The sequence below is a fragment of the Nymphalis io genome, chromosome 1, assembly GCF_905147045.1.
Source record: "Nymphalis io chromosome 1, ilAglIoxx1.1, whole genome shotgun sequence".
In the NCBI taxonomy this organism is placed as follows: Eukaryota; Metazoa; Arthropoda; class Insecta; order Lepidoptera; family Nymphalidae; genus Nymphalis; species Nymphalis io.
In genome coordinates this window covers 7,545,970-7,561,513 of record NC_065888.1, presented here as the reverse complement: position 1 = coordinate 7,561,513, position 15,544 = coordinate 7,545,970, and the positions used below count along the sequence as shown (strand labels likewise).

The following is a 15,544-nucleotide window of genomic DNA, read 5'->3' as shown; positions in this document are numbered from 1 at the left end:
TAATATTAATAGGAAGGCGGACGAGCATATAGGCCACCTGATGGTAAGTGGTCACCAACGCTCTTAGACATTGGCATTGTAAGAAATGTCAACCATCGCTTACATATCCAATGCGCCACCAACCTTGGGAACTAAGATTTTATGTCCCTTGTGCCTGTAATTACACTGGCTCACTCACCCTTCAAACCGGAAACAACAATATCAAGTATTGCTGTTTTGCGGTAGAATATCTGATGAGTGGGTGGTACCTACCCAGACGAGCTTGCACAAAGCTCTACCACCAAGTAAATATTTACTAAATAAATTTAAAAATAAGGATCGACTATTCTTTAACACCTCGTGTGTGGCGGGACTAAAAGCGGGTCAGAGCACCGGTCCATAACTCAAGGAAACCGCAAATGACTAGAAAATATTTTTAATATCTTAATATTTTTTGAAAGTTTATTTTCTACACCGTAATAAAGTATAATTGTTTTTCCGTTAAACCATATAAAGAAAAAACCAGTTAGATTTTTTATTCAATATTATCATATTATAATAAATCTGACCTTTACAACGTCTAAGGTCAAATTAAAAATGTAATCTTTTATTAGACGTGTCAACGACTGGATAATCCAATACTATTATAAAATATTATTAAACATTAAAAACTAATCGAAAAAGCTTCAAATCTACAAAGCTTTTACACTTAATAATTAGGGATGGACTGATTCGTTTTATTTGTAGACGTGTATAATAATCGAATTGTTCAACTTTCGATGCAAGTTTAGTTAAAGTAAAATAATAATCTTTAGGTGGTTACTCAAATGTAAAGAAATCTTAGAGTTACTTTTGCAAACGCATTTCTCTTTAATTATATTTTTAGTGTCACAGGAAAATATTTAAACGTTCAATCTTCTTATTTAATTATTTTTCAGCAGTTTAATGCAATTTTATAATTTTCGTCATTAGTTTTAATTGCATATTATGTCATCGTTTATGTAGAAGTGCTTGACCAGCCGATTATCAAGTCAACAGACTTCAAATTTACATTTGAGGTGCAATTTCATGCTATGCAACATTTTGCGAAATTTTGATTCTAAGGGGGGCGGGCCCCATAGTCTTTAACTCTATCCAATCGAACCGTTTAATTTAGAAATGCTTCAAGTAAGCTTTCCTCTTAAATAAATTAAGTAGGCACCTAGAAACCTTCGCACATGTACGAGTAGTCATTGCCATTCATATCATTCCTCCAGAGCGTCGATAAAAGAATAAACAAAATGTAACTGGTAATGTAATATTTATCATGTAGGCATGATAAATATTAAAAAAAAATGTCTCAAGTCGGTGTCAATCAATATAATAGGTATACTGCACTCTGTTCTAATTAATAAAACAGTTTTATTAAACAATAACGGAGTACATATAAAGAAGTACCCATCTACTATGTTATTACATATTGACGATGACTTTTGAGTGGCGGTCCTTAAATGTTTTCAGTAAAATACTAAATTCACTTCATGTTTTATAATAGATATCAATGTAAATCGATTTTTTCCATAATTGTAACACATCTGTATCAGCCTTAGTACTGCCTGTACTTTCATTCTATGCAATGGTTTTTGCGCAGGAACTCATGGCTATCTTCGGTCCAGATGGTTAGATAACGCGTATGGTACGCTCGTATATACACTAACGACTTCATGAACTCCAACATCAGAACCACAATTCCAAACTTGAATTTCCTCCATATCTCATTTACTTACTGTTGAATGATATATGTTTACATTTTATTGTAAAACTTCGTGCTTCAATAAAAAACATGGTAGTAAGTAGTAAATGTAGTAACGGATGAAAAAGGCTTAGTAAAAAAATACAAAATGTGTAGGTTATAAATAAAAGAAACGAATCAATTTGTTCAGTTTATTCTTAACTTTAATGCAGACTAGAATAATACTCTTAGAAATGAGAACAACAATAGTTATTTCACATGTTATAGTGTACCTACTATATATCAGCTTTCACAATAAAATGCTATTTATTATCTGTGTTATCAATGTAAATAAATCTTATTCACAACAGCTAGCAATATAAAATTACACATCAGACGGTACTACTATATCTTTTTCATTAATTTTTAAATAAATTGTTTTAAAGGGCATGACCAGTGACTATTGAGTTTTTAAATATTTTGTTATTTAAATAATGTACTAATCGATTCGGTGTCAATGGAAGTTTGTTTTAAAATAATAAAATAGACACTGATCCTAACAGCAACACAAGACAGAAGGTTTACGTCGAGTACAATAGAAAGAAGTACATACCTACAATAATAATTATTTAAAAGCATCAAAACTCGGGACATGATATATAGAAGCGGAATAAATTTAGGAATACTAAAAGGTGTTTTATTATATTAGGTTGTCAAAATATCGATTTTTATACATAAATAAAACTCGTCCTCAGAGCGCTAAGCTTAGCTAAGACCAGGACATACATATATAGGTTACATAGTTACGCTATAGCCACACTATAAAATTTACAAAATATGACATATCTTTTGAAACGCTACACGAAATAATGCTTTATTATATATCCACTAATCAATTCATTTATTTATCAATGATCACATCGAGATTCAACTCGACCGAGACTTTATGTCTCGGATATTCAAGATAATTTGCATGCATATGCTATCCGAGTCATTACAGATCAAGACTCTTCAGTCACACTATTCAGCTATACATTTTTATATAAACTAATATTCCATAATGATGAACATATAAAAATGTTTAAAAAAAACACTGGAATAAAAAAAGTATAAATCGTAAAAATACTAATTCATGTAAAATAACCAAGTAATAATGGAATGATTTAAAAGATAAAATGAAAAAAAAAAAAATGTTATAATGGCAACATGAACTAAAATCTAAAAACTATGATAAGAGAGACACTTATTGTCTATGGCAGAAAGGCAACGGCTAGTGCATTTTGTAGAAATTTTATCGCGACAATTTATATTAGAAATATTTGTATGACGATAATTTTAACTTATTTTAATAATATCTAAGCAAGATATGAGCCATTTTGATTCTCAATTATAATATGTATACAATTAATAAATTATTGACTGGAATAACTATGTATACACATTGTGATAATAGATTTTCAGAAATTTTGCACTTGACAGGATCAAAGAACAGAACAAAAATCACCTTGATTTTCTGAAATACATACACAATATGTATATTAATATTATTAATTTATTTGGTATTACCAAATAATAACTGTATGTTTATTTCATTGTTTTTGTTTCATCATCACTGTCAGTAATGATGTTATAATTTTTTTTTTTACATTTTTCTAATTTTTTAATAAGGAAATTATAATCAAGTGAGTGCAAAATTTCTGTAATTAAATACAATAACTTAGAACTAAGTATCTTATTTAGCCACTTAAGCATATTAAGCATTTTGAAACTTGGACATCACATTTTTATTTTGAGTATTATTTCCATAGCTAAGGTAAAAACCGCGTTGAAGTTAGTCTACGAATTTCATGAGTTTTGGTAGTTTTTTTTAATTATTAGTATGAAACATGCTTTATAAGACAATTTTAAAATAGTTAAAATATATTGTTTTTTTATCTGTTTTATGGAACTCGTAGAACAATCGCAACAGGATTTTATTTTAGTTCTTTATCCAAATGCAATTATCAGGGCAGTTACACGCGATAACAATTGGGTAGGTATTACGAGTAAATACTTGACTCAAATTACGAGGTGAGTCATAAATAACGTACATCATAAAATATCGAGTGACTATGAAATCTTTAAATTTGTTTCAAATCTTATATCTAAAGTTAAATATTCGTATTACGATTATGATATTTTTTTACTTAAATGAACCAAATATAAATAATATTTGTCAATTTTAGTTAGATAATAACGTTTCGGTATCCATTGGTCAAAAGTGTTGTCGTGTAAATGATATATTTTATATAATTTGTAACAAACTACGCGTGTAAGAGCCCTGGCGGTGAGCGTGAAGCAGGCACTTGTGGCGCGTCGCGTTTAGATGAATACGGGATTCTCTTGTCCAGTCAACAGCCGGAACATTGACGTCGGCATAGTTTTCATTAGAATCTGAAATCAATTTGTATAATATTTTTACTGGGGAAAATTAAATTAATTTTAAAGCCCATCTAAAATTTTATATTAAATGTAAATTTGAATTAGAATCCAGAATTTAAACTCGAAACAGCATTCGCGATAGACTTACGGTAGACTGTGGTATAACAAAAGATGAACGATAGTCGTGTGATATGATTTATTCGCAGCAAATTAGTACGTAGTGGAGCTTGCGCGGGTGGGTTACCTCTCCGACGGAGGTGGCGAGCAGGTTGACGATGCGCTCGTGCGGCACGGCCACGACGCTCTGCGAGTTGATCTCGATGATGCGGTGGCCGACGCGCACGCCGCCGCGCTCCGCGATGCCGCCGCGCAGCAGGCTGCAGATCTGCGGCCGAGCCGTCGGAACGCTTAGCGTTTTAGATTGTTACTTAAAACGTTACATCGAATGCCGTTCTGTTGTCGTACTTAAGTTCGACACCGGCAGAGAAAAATATAATCATCAATATAACCCTACTACTCTACTACTCTACTGGTGGTAGAGCTTTGTGCCAACTCGTCTGGGTAGGTACCACCCACTCATCAGATATTCTACCGCAAAACAGCAGTACTTGGTATTGCTGTGTTCCGGTTTGAAGGGTGAGTGAGCCAGTGTAATTACATAGGGACATAGCATCAGTGATGTAAGCGATGGTTAACATTTCTTACAATGCCAATGTCTATGAGCGTTGGTGACCACTTTCCATCAGGTGGCCCATATGCTCGTCCGCCTTCTTATTCTATAAAAAAAAAATAACCCAATCCACTGTCGTAGCCATCGTCTAAAAGAGTTATTGATAAGCGCAAATATCAACATCTACTTGTCTAGTAGTACAGTTGTTTCATTTCCACACTAGAACACAAAAAAACTTAAAAATACGAAGTAAATTTTATAATCAATAATGTCGTCCTATTATAAACGTACTTTCTGAGGCACGTGATTGTGACCGCCTTTGACAACCAACGTTTTATATAAAGTTCCTCGAGTATGGTAAGTGGGTTTATGATACGTGAGGCTACTCACCACACCGTTCTGCACACTAAACCCTAGCTGGTACTTTGTATCAGGTCTTTTAATCTTGACCTCGACCACCGGAGCGCACGGTACCACCGTAAGCTTCACTACAGTCTGATTCTTGGAATTCTTGATGTATGTCTGACAAGTCGAGAGGGGAAGGCCGACGAGACTTACTCCATTTATCGCTATTATTTGGTCACCTATAAATGTAACAAAAAAGTTTTAATTGTAAATATTATTCATTCGTGAATTTCATGCAGTTATTATAAATTATATATTACACGAAGTAAAATATAAAAAAAAAATTGTTCTTACAATGGCTTTAAATATTTTGTGACAAATTGAATTTAAGTCGATAAAATATGAAGAGTTTAAATAACCGAATGGTAAATCCAACGTACCAATGTTAAGTTGTCCGCATCTAGCAGCCGCACCCGCAGGGGCCAAATTAGCGATCACAACGGTGGGCAACATCGACCCCCAACCAGATTCCACAACCACCACACCTAAGATTTCACCTTTCGTTTTCGGAACTACCACTTCTTTTTGTAGTTCCTATTGCGAAATAAATAAACATTAAAATATTGATATTTTTTACTAATATTATAAACTACTTTCTGGTTAAGAAAGTCAATGATTAAAAATATATTAAAATAGTCACTCACTTTTTTCGCAAACATTTGAAGTTCATCACCAAATATCTCTTGGCTGTTTAGGACTTCCTGGTAATCCATTTCTTTTACAAAACTGTGGTCCTCAATGCCGTTGGCCTTAAGAAATTCCATATACGCCACTTGGAACGCTTGACCTATGGATTGGGCTATAAATTGAGCCTGTAAAGGATTAAATGTTAAAAATTTTCTTAACAATTCATTAATTAGAAAAACATATAAGGCTATGTAGAGCCAGAGAAACACGAATTTTAAAATACAATATAAAAAAATATTTTAAAAGATATTAAATAGCCTGTTAATAAAACAAAATAATTAAACCGACTATTAGAAAAGTAATTAGTAATAATTATCATAACATATAAAAAATATATTCAATACATACATACATTTATTACATAACATAATTAATAATAAGAATTGATTTAAAAGTATTTCACAGTTCAAGCTATAATATACATAAATGACTTCACTTTTTATGTTATAGAGAACAATATATAATATAAGACAGTGCATTAATTCAACAAAAGATCTTATCGGGCTATTTACATACTTTGAAGTTCGAGACTCTGTTCAAAGATATTTACAACAATATTATTGATATCTACAATAATGGTGAAGTGACAGTTTATCTTAGTCTCCGACTCCGCGAGGTTAATACATCCATCACAAGATAAGGGGATCGAGTAATAATATTTCTTAATTCACATACTTTTATAAGTTTTAAATTATATGTAATGAAATTTATAATACAAAGAAATAAATGATGATTTATTTAGTCTACTTAGAACGCAAAACAACTTACTTCTTCACTTTCAAAAACGTGACATATCATCTTCGGCGTACGGTTCAGTTTTGGTTGATCGGAGTCATTCTCATGCGGCACGAAGCGTCGTCTCGCCATCAGAACAACGAGATCCCCGATATCAGCGATGTACGATATCGTTCTCAATGCGTGGTCCATCATGATTTCCTTCAGTTCCGTGTTAAGGACCATAATTTTTTCCGTTGAAATAAATAGATCCACTTCGGTACTCGGTTGGTTTTCGCCTTCAGGGGCCTGGAAATAATGAGTACCTAATTTATAAAAAACACGCCTTGAAATGAAAGAGGTAGCTTATAGCTTATTTTGTTTTTAAATATCTTAACGTAAAGATACACGTATAAAACAGCTTTAATTCCACTTACGAAATAATCGGTAGGAAACAGTTCAATCAAATTATTCAATGCATATATATTTAAAAAATAAAAACATCTACAAAAGTAGAATATTTAGATTATGAATAGAATAAATATTTCAATATTGGAATATTATAAAATAATGAGAATAACGTTTATCGAACTTACCAGAGCCTAAAACATTCCATTGAAAGCATGTGAAAACGTGTATAAATTAATACATGTTAGGAATTATAATAAGACATGCAGATTTTAAATATTAGTAGCATGCACAAGACATTTTACAAGATTTAGGTTTTTGAGACGGCTAGTGTGATTTGTTCGTAATTTCTAATATCCAATTTGTAATAATTATAAAACATAATATGAAATTAAAATGCGACAATAAATCCGACATATAACCACGTATTTATATTAAGTATATTTCTTATAATTCTTCATTACTAAAAAAACGACAAATAAGACACGTGTTTCGCCACCTTAATCTTAGTGACGGCCTCTTCAACCATATTCTTTTTTGGTCTCTTCTTCCTGCGGCGCGAGTCCTCCTCGACCTCCACGGAGCCGAGGAAGGACAGGCGGAACACGGCCGCAGGAGCCGCGTACACGCCAGAGTACGGGCCCTCGCAGCCCCACTGCGGGACACACCGGCTAACCTCCTTTCGCTCTCACATACCGCTGCACTTATGTCGCTGTCTCGCGTACGTGTACTCGGTTAAGATCGTTTATGGATTGAGACAGCGGCCGCGTCGTTTTGCTTGTTTTGGTTAATTTTTTGAATTTTGTTTATTTAGAAGACATACCGGTTTTTATGTAGATTTTTAAATCCTTTTTTTTATTTTCACGCATTGCACAGGCGGCGTAAGCATAAGCTTTCTCGTTAACGGCATAACAAAAGCTATATAAAATCGTAAATCTGCCAATTAATAATATATTCATGAAAAAATTCTGCAAAACGCGTTTAGCGATCAAAAATATCACACTATTACTTTGATAACTTCCCAATAATTTGGCATAACCTGTAATTTTAAAATGCATCACAAATAAGCCAATTCTTTCGATATCTGCGCAAAAGCAAGCAAAACAACTCGAATACACACAAATCGACAATGATATGTGAGAAGCGAGCGATCCGTTCGTCATTATGAAAGCGAACCTAACGGAAAAACAACCTTCAGACCATTAAAATAAGGTTCGATATATGTTGTGCGGCTAAGCTAGTCCGTCCGTGTGTGGGACCACCTTGCCGGTGTGAATCGGGTATGTTTCATGCTTTACGTGCTTATATATGATGTTGTGCGTGAGCCAAGCGCGACTGTCGCGTGTCGTTGCACAAGCAAATCGCACAGTGTAGACTCACCTTTATGAGATCACGCGCGTAGATAAAGAAAATAATTTCGTTTTTGGCAAAAAAAAGTATCGCAAAAATAATTAATTCGTGAATTAATAATAACTAAGATAAATTAATTTAATTAAAATATAGGTTAAGTAATAATGACAAAAAACATGACAATGGGCACGATAGGTTGTGATTAAGAAAATGGAGTTTTACAAATAATCGAACAATAAATTCCACGACAAAAAGTAGAAAATATGTTGTTAAATTACAACAATTTCCTGCTTTATCCCACCTAGAAAGTTAAATGGGGTTGCAAAAAATACGGTTACCAAGCATAGCAAAGCACAAGCCATAAATAAACAAACAAGTCCAGAGGAGGCTAGCCGGCCAAGACGGGATCCGACAATCTTCCTGGGTCGGGTCGAGGGGTGAGGATATCACTGAAAAAAATACTCTAATGCCAAGTCAATAAGACCGTAAACGGTTTGGCAGATGACCACACGTCAAAGGCATCGAGCATACATTTGTCTATTACTAGTAATATAGGCATCGTTCCTATTATAAGGACATAAGGACAAAAGGATATATCCCACTAGCATTCTCAAAACACTATACCTAATGAGCATGAAATTACATTGAATTGTCCGCGGTAGAGCCATGCATATTTTTATTATTGTAACACCACGCGCTAAATGCCCAATTGATTCAATTAGAAAATCGCGATATTTAAGCATTTATCGAATGGTGTTACCCGTAAACGTAAAGAGAAAAGACAGTAAATATAAAAAAAAAATATGACATTACCCCAGGACTACGATAATACTGAAAGTGTGTTTACGTTCAAAATACATTAAAAAAATTGGACTTATTTTAAGATACAAACGTCGTAACATATATATAAATCCGAGGTAACGACCAACGCACATTTCGAAGCCAGAAAAAGAAAAGAATTAATGAAAGAAGTAATTTCATGCTCGTTTGTAAACATCTACATTTAACATTGTACTGTATGGTATGTTACCGATTCACACGGGCGAAGTATTGTCTATTAATATAATATATATGAAATATTTCATATGAGAATGCGTTTATTTACCTATCCGTAATAGAACGTCATATATGTATGTATAGATAAGCAAAATAATTTAATGAGTGTATTTAAAAATATCTATATATATTTTTTTAGAGTAAGCATTCAAACTAAAATTTTGTTAATGATAGCTTATCCTGTGTGTTTTTAGTAAATAGTTAATGTTATAATATATCGATAAGTTTGAGTTATAAATAATTAATATAACTCAAAACCTTGCCTCATCATGTACTAATGTTTTATATAAAATAGAACTAAATATTTTTCTCTGCAATACATAAAAATGTAACAATTTCCGGTATAAATATAGCCCAACCTTAATCCTGGATACCGCTTCTTCGGCTTGAAGCATTCTGGTCGCCTTCGTCGGTTGACCCTCGCAAGCGAGCTGCGTCGAACCGAGGTACCGAGCCCGGAATAATACTCCTTCGATGAGAACTGAGGCCATATCTGCAAGATTGTTTTCAATTACTTAATAGCGGAGATTATTGTTCTCGACGTTTTCGAGTCTCAGTCTCCAAAACCAAACCGTATTAAATATATAAGACAAAAACATAATTATTATCGATTGAGAAATGAAAATCGGCCTTATTTCTGTTACATCAATTAATTATAATTGATATAATTGTAAATGGTACAACATAATTTCCGGGCAATTACAGAGAGAATTATGAAATAATAGTATCAATACAACTCACCATAAAAATGTCCAGAAGAAGCAGAAGAATTATAAGAAGGTAAATGTAAGGGTTTAAAAGTATACGAACAAATTAATCAATATTATACTTATTCTTTACTGACCTTCTTTGTTCTTACTCTTCTTCTTTCCGTCTTTGTCCTTCCCATTGTGCAATGTATCTTCGTCTCTCAAGTCGGAGGCATCGTGGGCATGGTCGCGATTCGTTCCCGTCGACCCACCAGATGGCATCACTGTTCGAGATTTTGGTTTGCGCCATCCCTATTAATTATAAACAAAAAATAATTAACATTATATCTTCACTCTTATTACTCTAAACTTAGTTCCTTTGACAATGTTATAATTTTGTATTATTTTTGGGAGTTTAACAAAGATTATTTAAATTATTAAACAATCTTATATATAATTGTACAAAAAAATCCAAAGAACCAAGACGCCGCAGTGGTTAGAACGCGTGAACCCTAATCGATCATCGCGAGCTCAAATCAATGAATTTTCATGTGCTTTCTGATTGACGTTGATGAAAAACGTTGTGAGGAAACCTACATGTAACTAATTTTACTAAAATTCTGCCACATGTATATCCACCAAACCGCATTAGAGCAGCATGATGGAATAAGCTCAAAAACTTCTCATCAAAGAGAAAAAACGCATTAACCTAGCAATGGGTGATTTGGATAAATCAATCAAACCGGACTACACATGTATTTACTAAATCAATTATTATTATCATTCATTATTTTCGCGATATGAAGCTATTTATGGCATTCAGATAATAATGTTGAATATACCTTATCCTTAGTAGTTATATTATAACTCTACAGTAGATTACGGGATTAAGAGCTTAGGATATTTTACGATTTGAAATATGGACAGCGTGACGCAATTATTATACAATCTCGCATTCGGTTATGTATACGTAAAATAGAGTCTGATAGGTCCCAGCGAATGGTACTTGTAAACTATTTAGTGGCTGATGATAATATTCGTCCAATTCACCACATTTTGAAATAATTAAAGTGTTTTAATTATTGTATATATTATTTGTTGAAAGTTTTAGATTTTTAAGATTGAAAACAACCACAATAAATTGGTAGTTGCTGTTAAAAAACATCACCGTTTAATGTTATATGTATGCCCCTTATATGTATTTGTAACATAAGTTTAATTTCAATCATTTCTACCTTATATAAATTGCATTATCATTCGCGATCGGCCTATCAATGTCAATTTTATTAATATTAATTGCACTTAAGAATAACAAAAACCATAATGTTATGTTTACTTAAAATGTTTCTCGAAAATGCTAACCTTGTTTATTTTATATTCAGAAATGTTTATTTCACATTTTTCCGTATCACTTGCATCGCTTACATTTGAACCATAATCGTCATTAATTGATTCATCAAATTGTTCATTACACGAATTACCGTCTTCTAAGTCATTACTTTTCGTATTATTTGATACATCCGTTATATCATAATTATTCGAAGTTAAATTATTATCACTTTTATTAAAAACAATCGTTACATCTGAATTATTTTGGTCGCTGATTTCATTGTCAATATTTATGCCAGCTTCTGAATCTGTTGCGTTTTTATACTCAGTTATATTTTCATTATCATTTTGTTTATCAATGTTTTTATCTCTCACACATATATTAACACGAACACTATCCGTTGAGAAAGTTTTACTTGTATTTAACTCATCTTTGCTATCATTTTCATTATTTCCTTCAATGTCCAATACCAAATGAGTTTTTTCCACTTCACTCATTTTATTTACCAAAAGCAAATATTATAATGGAAGTTTCGATTTTGATACTAATAGAAATGGCGCAGGTATTAATACAAAACATTTGGTCGTTTCCCAGCGATATGTTATCATTAAGCGAAATTAAACGACACACGTGCGCGTTACCGTATGATAATACCGACTGGTCTGCCACCGGTTAACATGGTGTGTCGGTGACTTAGTGCGTGTGTGTTCAAAGATTATAAAAAATACTTGATTTACAGAGAAAACTCAATAAACTCGAGTCTGTAAAAACGATGCAATAATTACCTTTTTAAAATACCTTATTCATTTCTTCGAACGATAAAATTTAACGTTTTAAAATAAGATGAAATCTATAAATACCTCAATCCAAACGAATATTTGATTAAGTATTGAAATTGTTATGGACTATCGCTATTTAATAATTCAGAACAATCATTATAAATAATTAACAAATATATATTTTTAATAAATAACTTTCTTCTAAAAATATAACACTTAAGAGGCATATAATTCGTAGGCATAGAACTAAATATAATCTTTGAACGAGTATAATAGGAGAGCAAGGTCGCGAGCTACCGACTCGTACCAAATGCCGTTTATTGCAGTCACTGTTGGCAGTTACTTCATGGCTCACTGAATCATCGCATGTCGCACATCGATTTCAATTAGTAAATATAAAGAAAATTTACTGCTTTAATATTATAATAAGTTATTAAAGGTCTGAAGAGACACGAGGTAGTCACATATGACCTTATTGCTTAATGTTTCATAATTTTGTTTTCAATTTTTATATTTATTCTATATCGATTTCTTAGACAGTGATGTTCTACTATTTTTAAATACTCATAATTTTATTTAAAATACTATACAGTATACATTTAAACCTAAATAAAGATTTAATATAATCGTAAACATTGGACAGCAATCAATTAAAAACGACACAGGCGGTAAAGTTAATTTATATTTTTTGAAATTCAATTAACAAGTTACCTTATTTGTCCTTATTTATTTTACAATTATTTTAATGAATTGTGTCGTTTATTCACTTTTTTAACATGTAATGAGCTAACTGAATATGATTGCAAATTATTCTGTGTATTTAAAATATTATTATATTTAAATAGCTATTTTTTACACACTTAAAATATATATTCAATTAGTATAATAATGAAAGAGATACAGTAAAATTAAATATATATGTTATTTAAAAAAACATATATAAATATAAAGTAGCCCATAGTCTTATAACAACAAAATGATTTTGTTTTTAACACCATCTTGTGTAAAAAAATAACTTTATAATAAATTGTTTGTATGTAAGCCGAGATGGCCCAGTGGTAAGAACGCGTGAATCTTAACCGATGATCGTGGGTTCGAACTCGGGCAAGCACCACTGAATTTTCATGTGCTTTATTAGTGATTATAATTCATCTCGTGCTTTACGGTGAAGGAAAACATCGAGAGGAAACCTGCATGTGTCTAATTTCACTGAAATTCCGCCACATGTGTATTCCACCAACCCGCATTGGAGCAGCGTGGTGGAATAAGCTCCAAACCTTCTCCTCAAAAAGAGGAGAGGAGGCCTTTAGCCCAGCAGTGGGACATTCACAGTACGGTTACGGTTTGTATTTAATGTTACTGATGATATCTAAGCGACTCCGAGATTAATAGTCCGGTCGAATTAGGGATCAACTACAGAATGAGAGATAATAAGCCGAAAACTCGTATACACCTTTATTTTGTGCGTTCTACAAGTTGTTCCAGAAGTCTCATAAAATGTGTTTGCGTAGTAAGTTATTTAGGGTCAAAGGCCGCAAAAATCGGGTATACAAGTTTCCAGTTTAATATCTCTCATTCAGAGGTTGAGGAGGACCCCATATTTATGCTTAAGCGACTGGATTATACTACTTGGTAACTGCGCAGGAGGTGTTATAGTTTTCAGAGCGTCACGGTAGCATGCGAAAGCGATCCCGTGGCGCTCCTCGTTAAGACGGAAAGGGTACCGCTGGTTTTTTAGTGGGTATTCCGTATGGGTATTTTTATACCGGCGAACCCCACATACCCCCCACTGTTCCCGTGGGCGAAACGCGTAACGCGTTTTTTCAGCGTTAAAAAAAATGTTATAATGGTGTTATAGTGCACAACTATGTGCGCAACCACTAGTGAAAGGAGTTATTATTTTGCGATATATTTAATGAAACGTATTAAAAATTTATCACCTTAGTTTTTTTTTAATTAATAAATATTTAGTTTTTATTTTTTTTATTTTTTTCTTCTGACATTTTATTCAATATAATTAATTGAGTTTCGTCATTAATGGCAATGTTTAGATCTGTCATGTTATTGTAGAAAAACCACTTTACTCACTTTATCGTCAAAGAAGCCCTGGTCGTCCGTTCGTTGCTGTCCCAGCAATCTGTCAGTCTCTAAATCCGTATCCGCTTCATCTGAAATAGTAAAAAACTTTATAATAACTTATTACGTCACATCATTACAAAAAGCTTTTATAAAATTTTCAACTACAATTTGAAAATTATTCCGTTTATTTATTGGAATGATGATTTTTTTTTTCATTAATAAGTAAAATATAAATGATTTTAAGGTACCTTCGTCACCACTTGCTGGTTTGATTTCCACTGATTCCGTACTTTGAACTGACGATGGTCTTTTTCTGAAATATAAAAGCAGAAATATATATAAAAATAGTTTATTTCACTAACATTTTATTGATGAAAAAAATAATGAATCAAAACTCTGAAATTATTTTTTGTGTCAGTAATTATTATTAGTAATTAAATAAATAATAATAATATACATTTATTTGCGTTTATTTTGAAATTAGTTAAGCAATATGATCTTAAAAATGTCGTAACTTGTATAGCACCAAATCCTTAGTTACAAGCGATGCATTTATTAGAAAAGTTTATTTATTTTCTATGTGTACGTGACGATAAAAAATTTAAGTATTTTTATGTTTGATATTCATTAAAATAATATTTTGTAATAAAAACGTCCCAAATTATCAGTTATCAGTTGACGAATTTCAATTTATTATTGTCCTTTTTCTTGATAAACTTATTTTTAATAATTAATATCAGTCAATTTATTTCAATGCTGACAATAAATATTAACTAGGGGAATATACGTGATACGACCAGGGTCGTGTTTCTTAGTCTCTCTCACCCAAGCTCCTTATTGCGTGACTCCCGATGAGGCATTACGTTAGCGTGTTTTGAAAGATGCTTGTGCAACGCATTTTGTCGATACGACGCAGACGTATGCTTACGAAGGTCGCTCACCCGAGGGAGACGTTGTTGAAATGCAGCCCATTTTACGTGTGTTTGGCGTGTGCGCGAGCGCGTGGCCCGAGTGCGGCGTGTGCGGCGCCGTGTCGGGCCGGTGCGGCGCCCGTTGGTTACCGGTAAGTGCTGGAGCCACTCACCTGGGGTATACGTCGTCGTGGTGCGGTGCGTGGTGGTGGTGCGGCGTGTGCGCGAGCGCGTGGCCCGAGTGCGGCGTGTGCGGCGCCGTGTCGGGCCGGTGCGGCGCGGGCGCAGGCGGCGGGGGCGCTGACGCTGCGGGACAATCGCAGATATAGAAAGTGTTTAGTTTTAGTTTCAATTA

General features: G+C 33.1%; 1 protein-coding gene across 7 annotated transcripts in view; it reads right to left on the bottom strand.

Annotated features, from left to right (window-relative positions):
- Positions 1–1,888: 1,888 nt before the first annotated feature.
- The window catches only part of LOC126768604 (protein lin-10-like), a 122,294-nt gene continuing 108,638 nt past the window's right edge, over positions 1,889–15,544 (bottom strand). For 4 of the 7 annotated variants that reach the window (XM_050486793.1, XM_050486810.1, XM_050486818.1 and 1 more), the window contains 12 exons: positions 15,363–15,495; positions 14,527–14,591; positions 14,288–14,367; positions 10,246–10,402; positions 9,761–9,894; positions 7,495–7,650; positions 6,642–6,896; positions 5,831–5,998; positions 5,567–5,720; positions 5,172–5,365; positions 4,356–4,496; positions 1,889–4,123 (listed from right to left, as the gene is read on the bottom strand). In XM_050486793.1, the coding sequence (XP_050342750.1) occupies positions 4,052–4,123; positions 4,356–4,496; positions 5,172–5,365; positions 5,567–5,720; positions 5,831–5,998; positions 6,642–6,896; positions 7,495–7,650; positions 9,761–9,894; positions 10,246–10,402; positions 14,288–14,367; positions 14,527–14,591; positions 15,363–15,495 (1,709 nt within the window). In that variant the 3' untranslated portion in view covers positions 1,889–4,051. The remainder of the gene's footprint in view (positions 4,124–4,355; positions 4,497–5,171; positions 5,366–5,566; positions 5,721–5,830; positions 5,999–6,641; positions 6,897–7,494; positions 7,651–9,760; positions 9,895–10,245; positions 10,403–14,287; positions 14,368–14,526; positions 14,592–15,362; positions 15,496–15,544) is intronic. The other 3 variants (XM_050486801.1, XM_050486836.1, XM_050486846.1) reach the window with 3 other exon arrangements.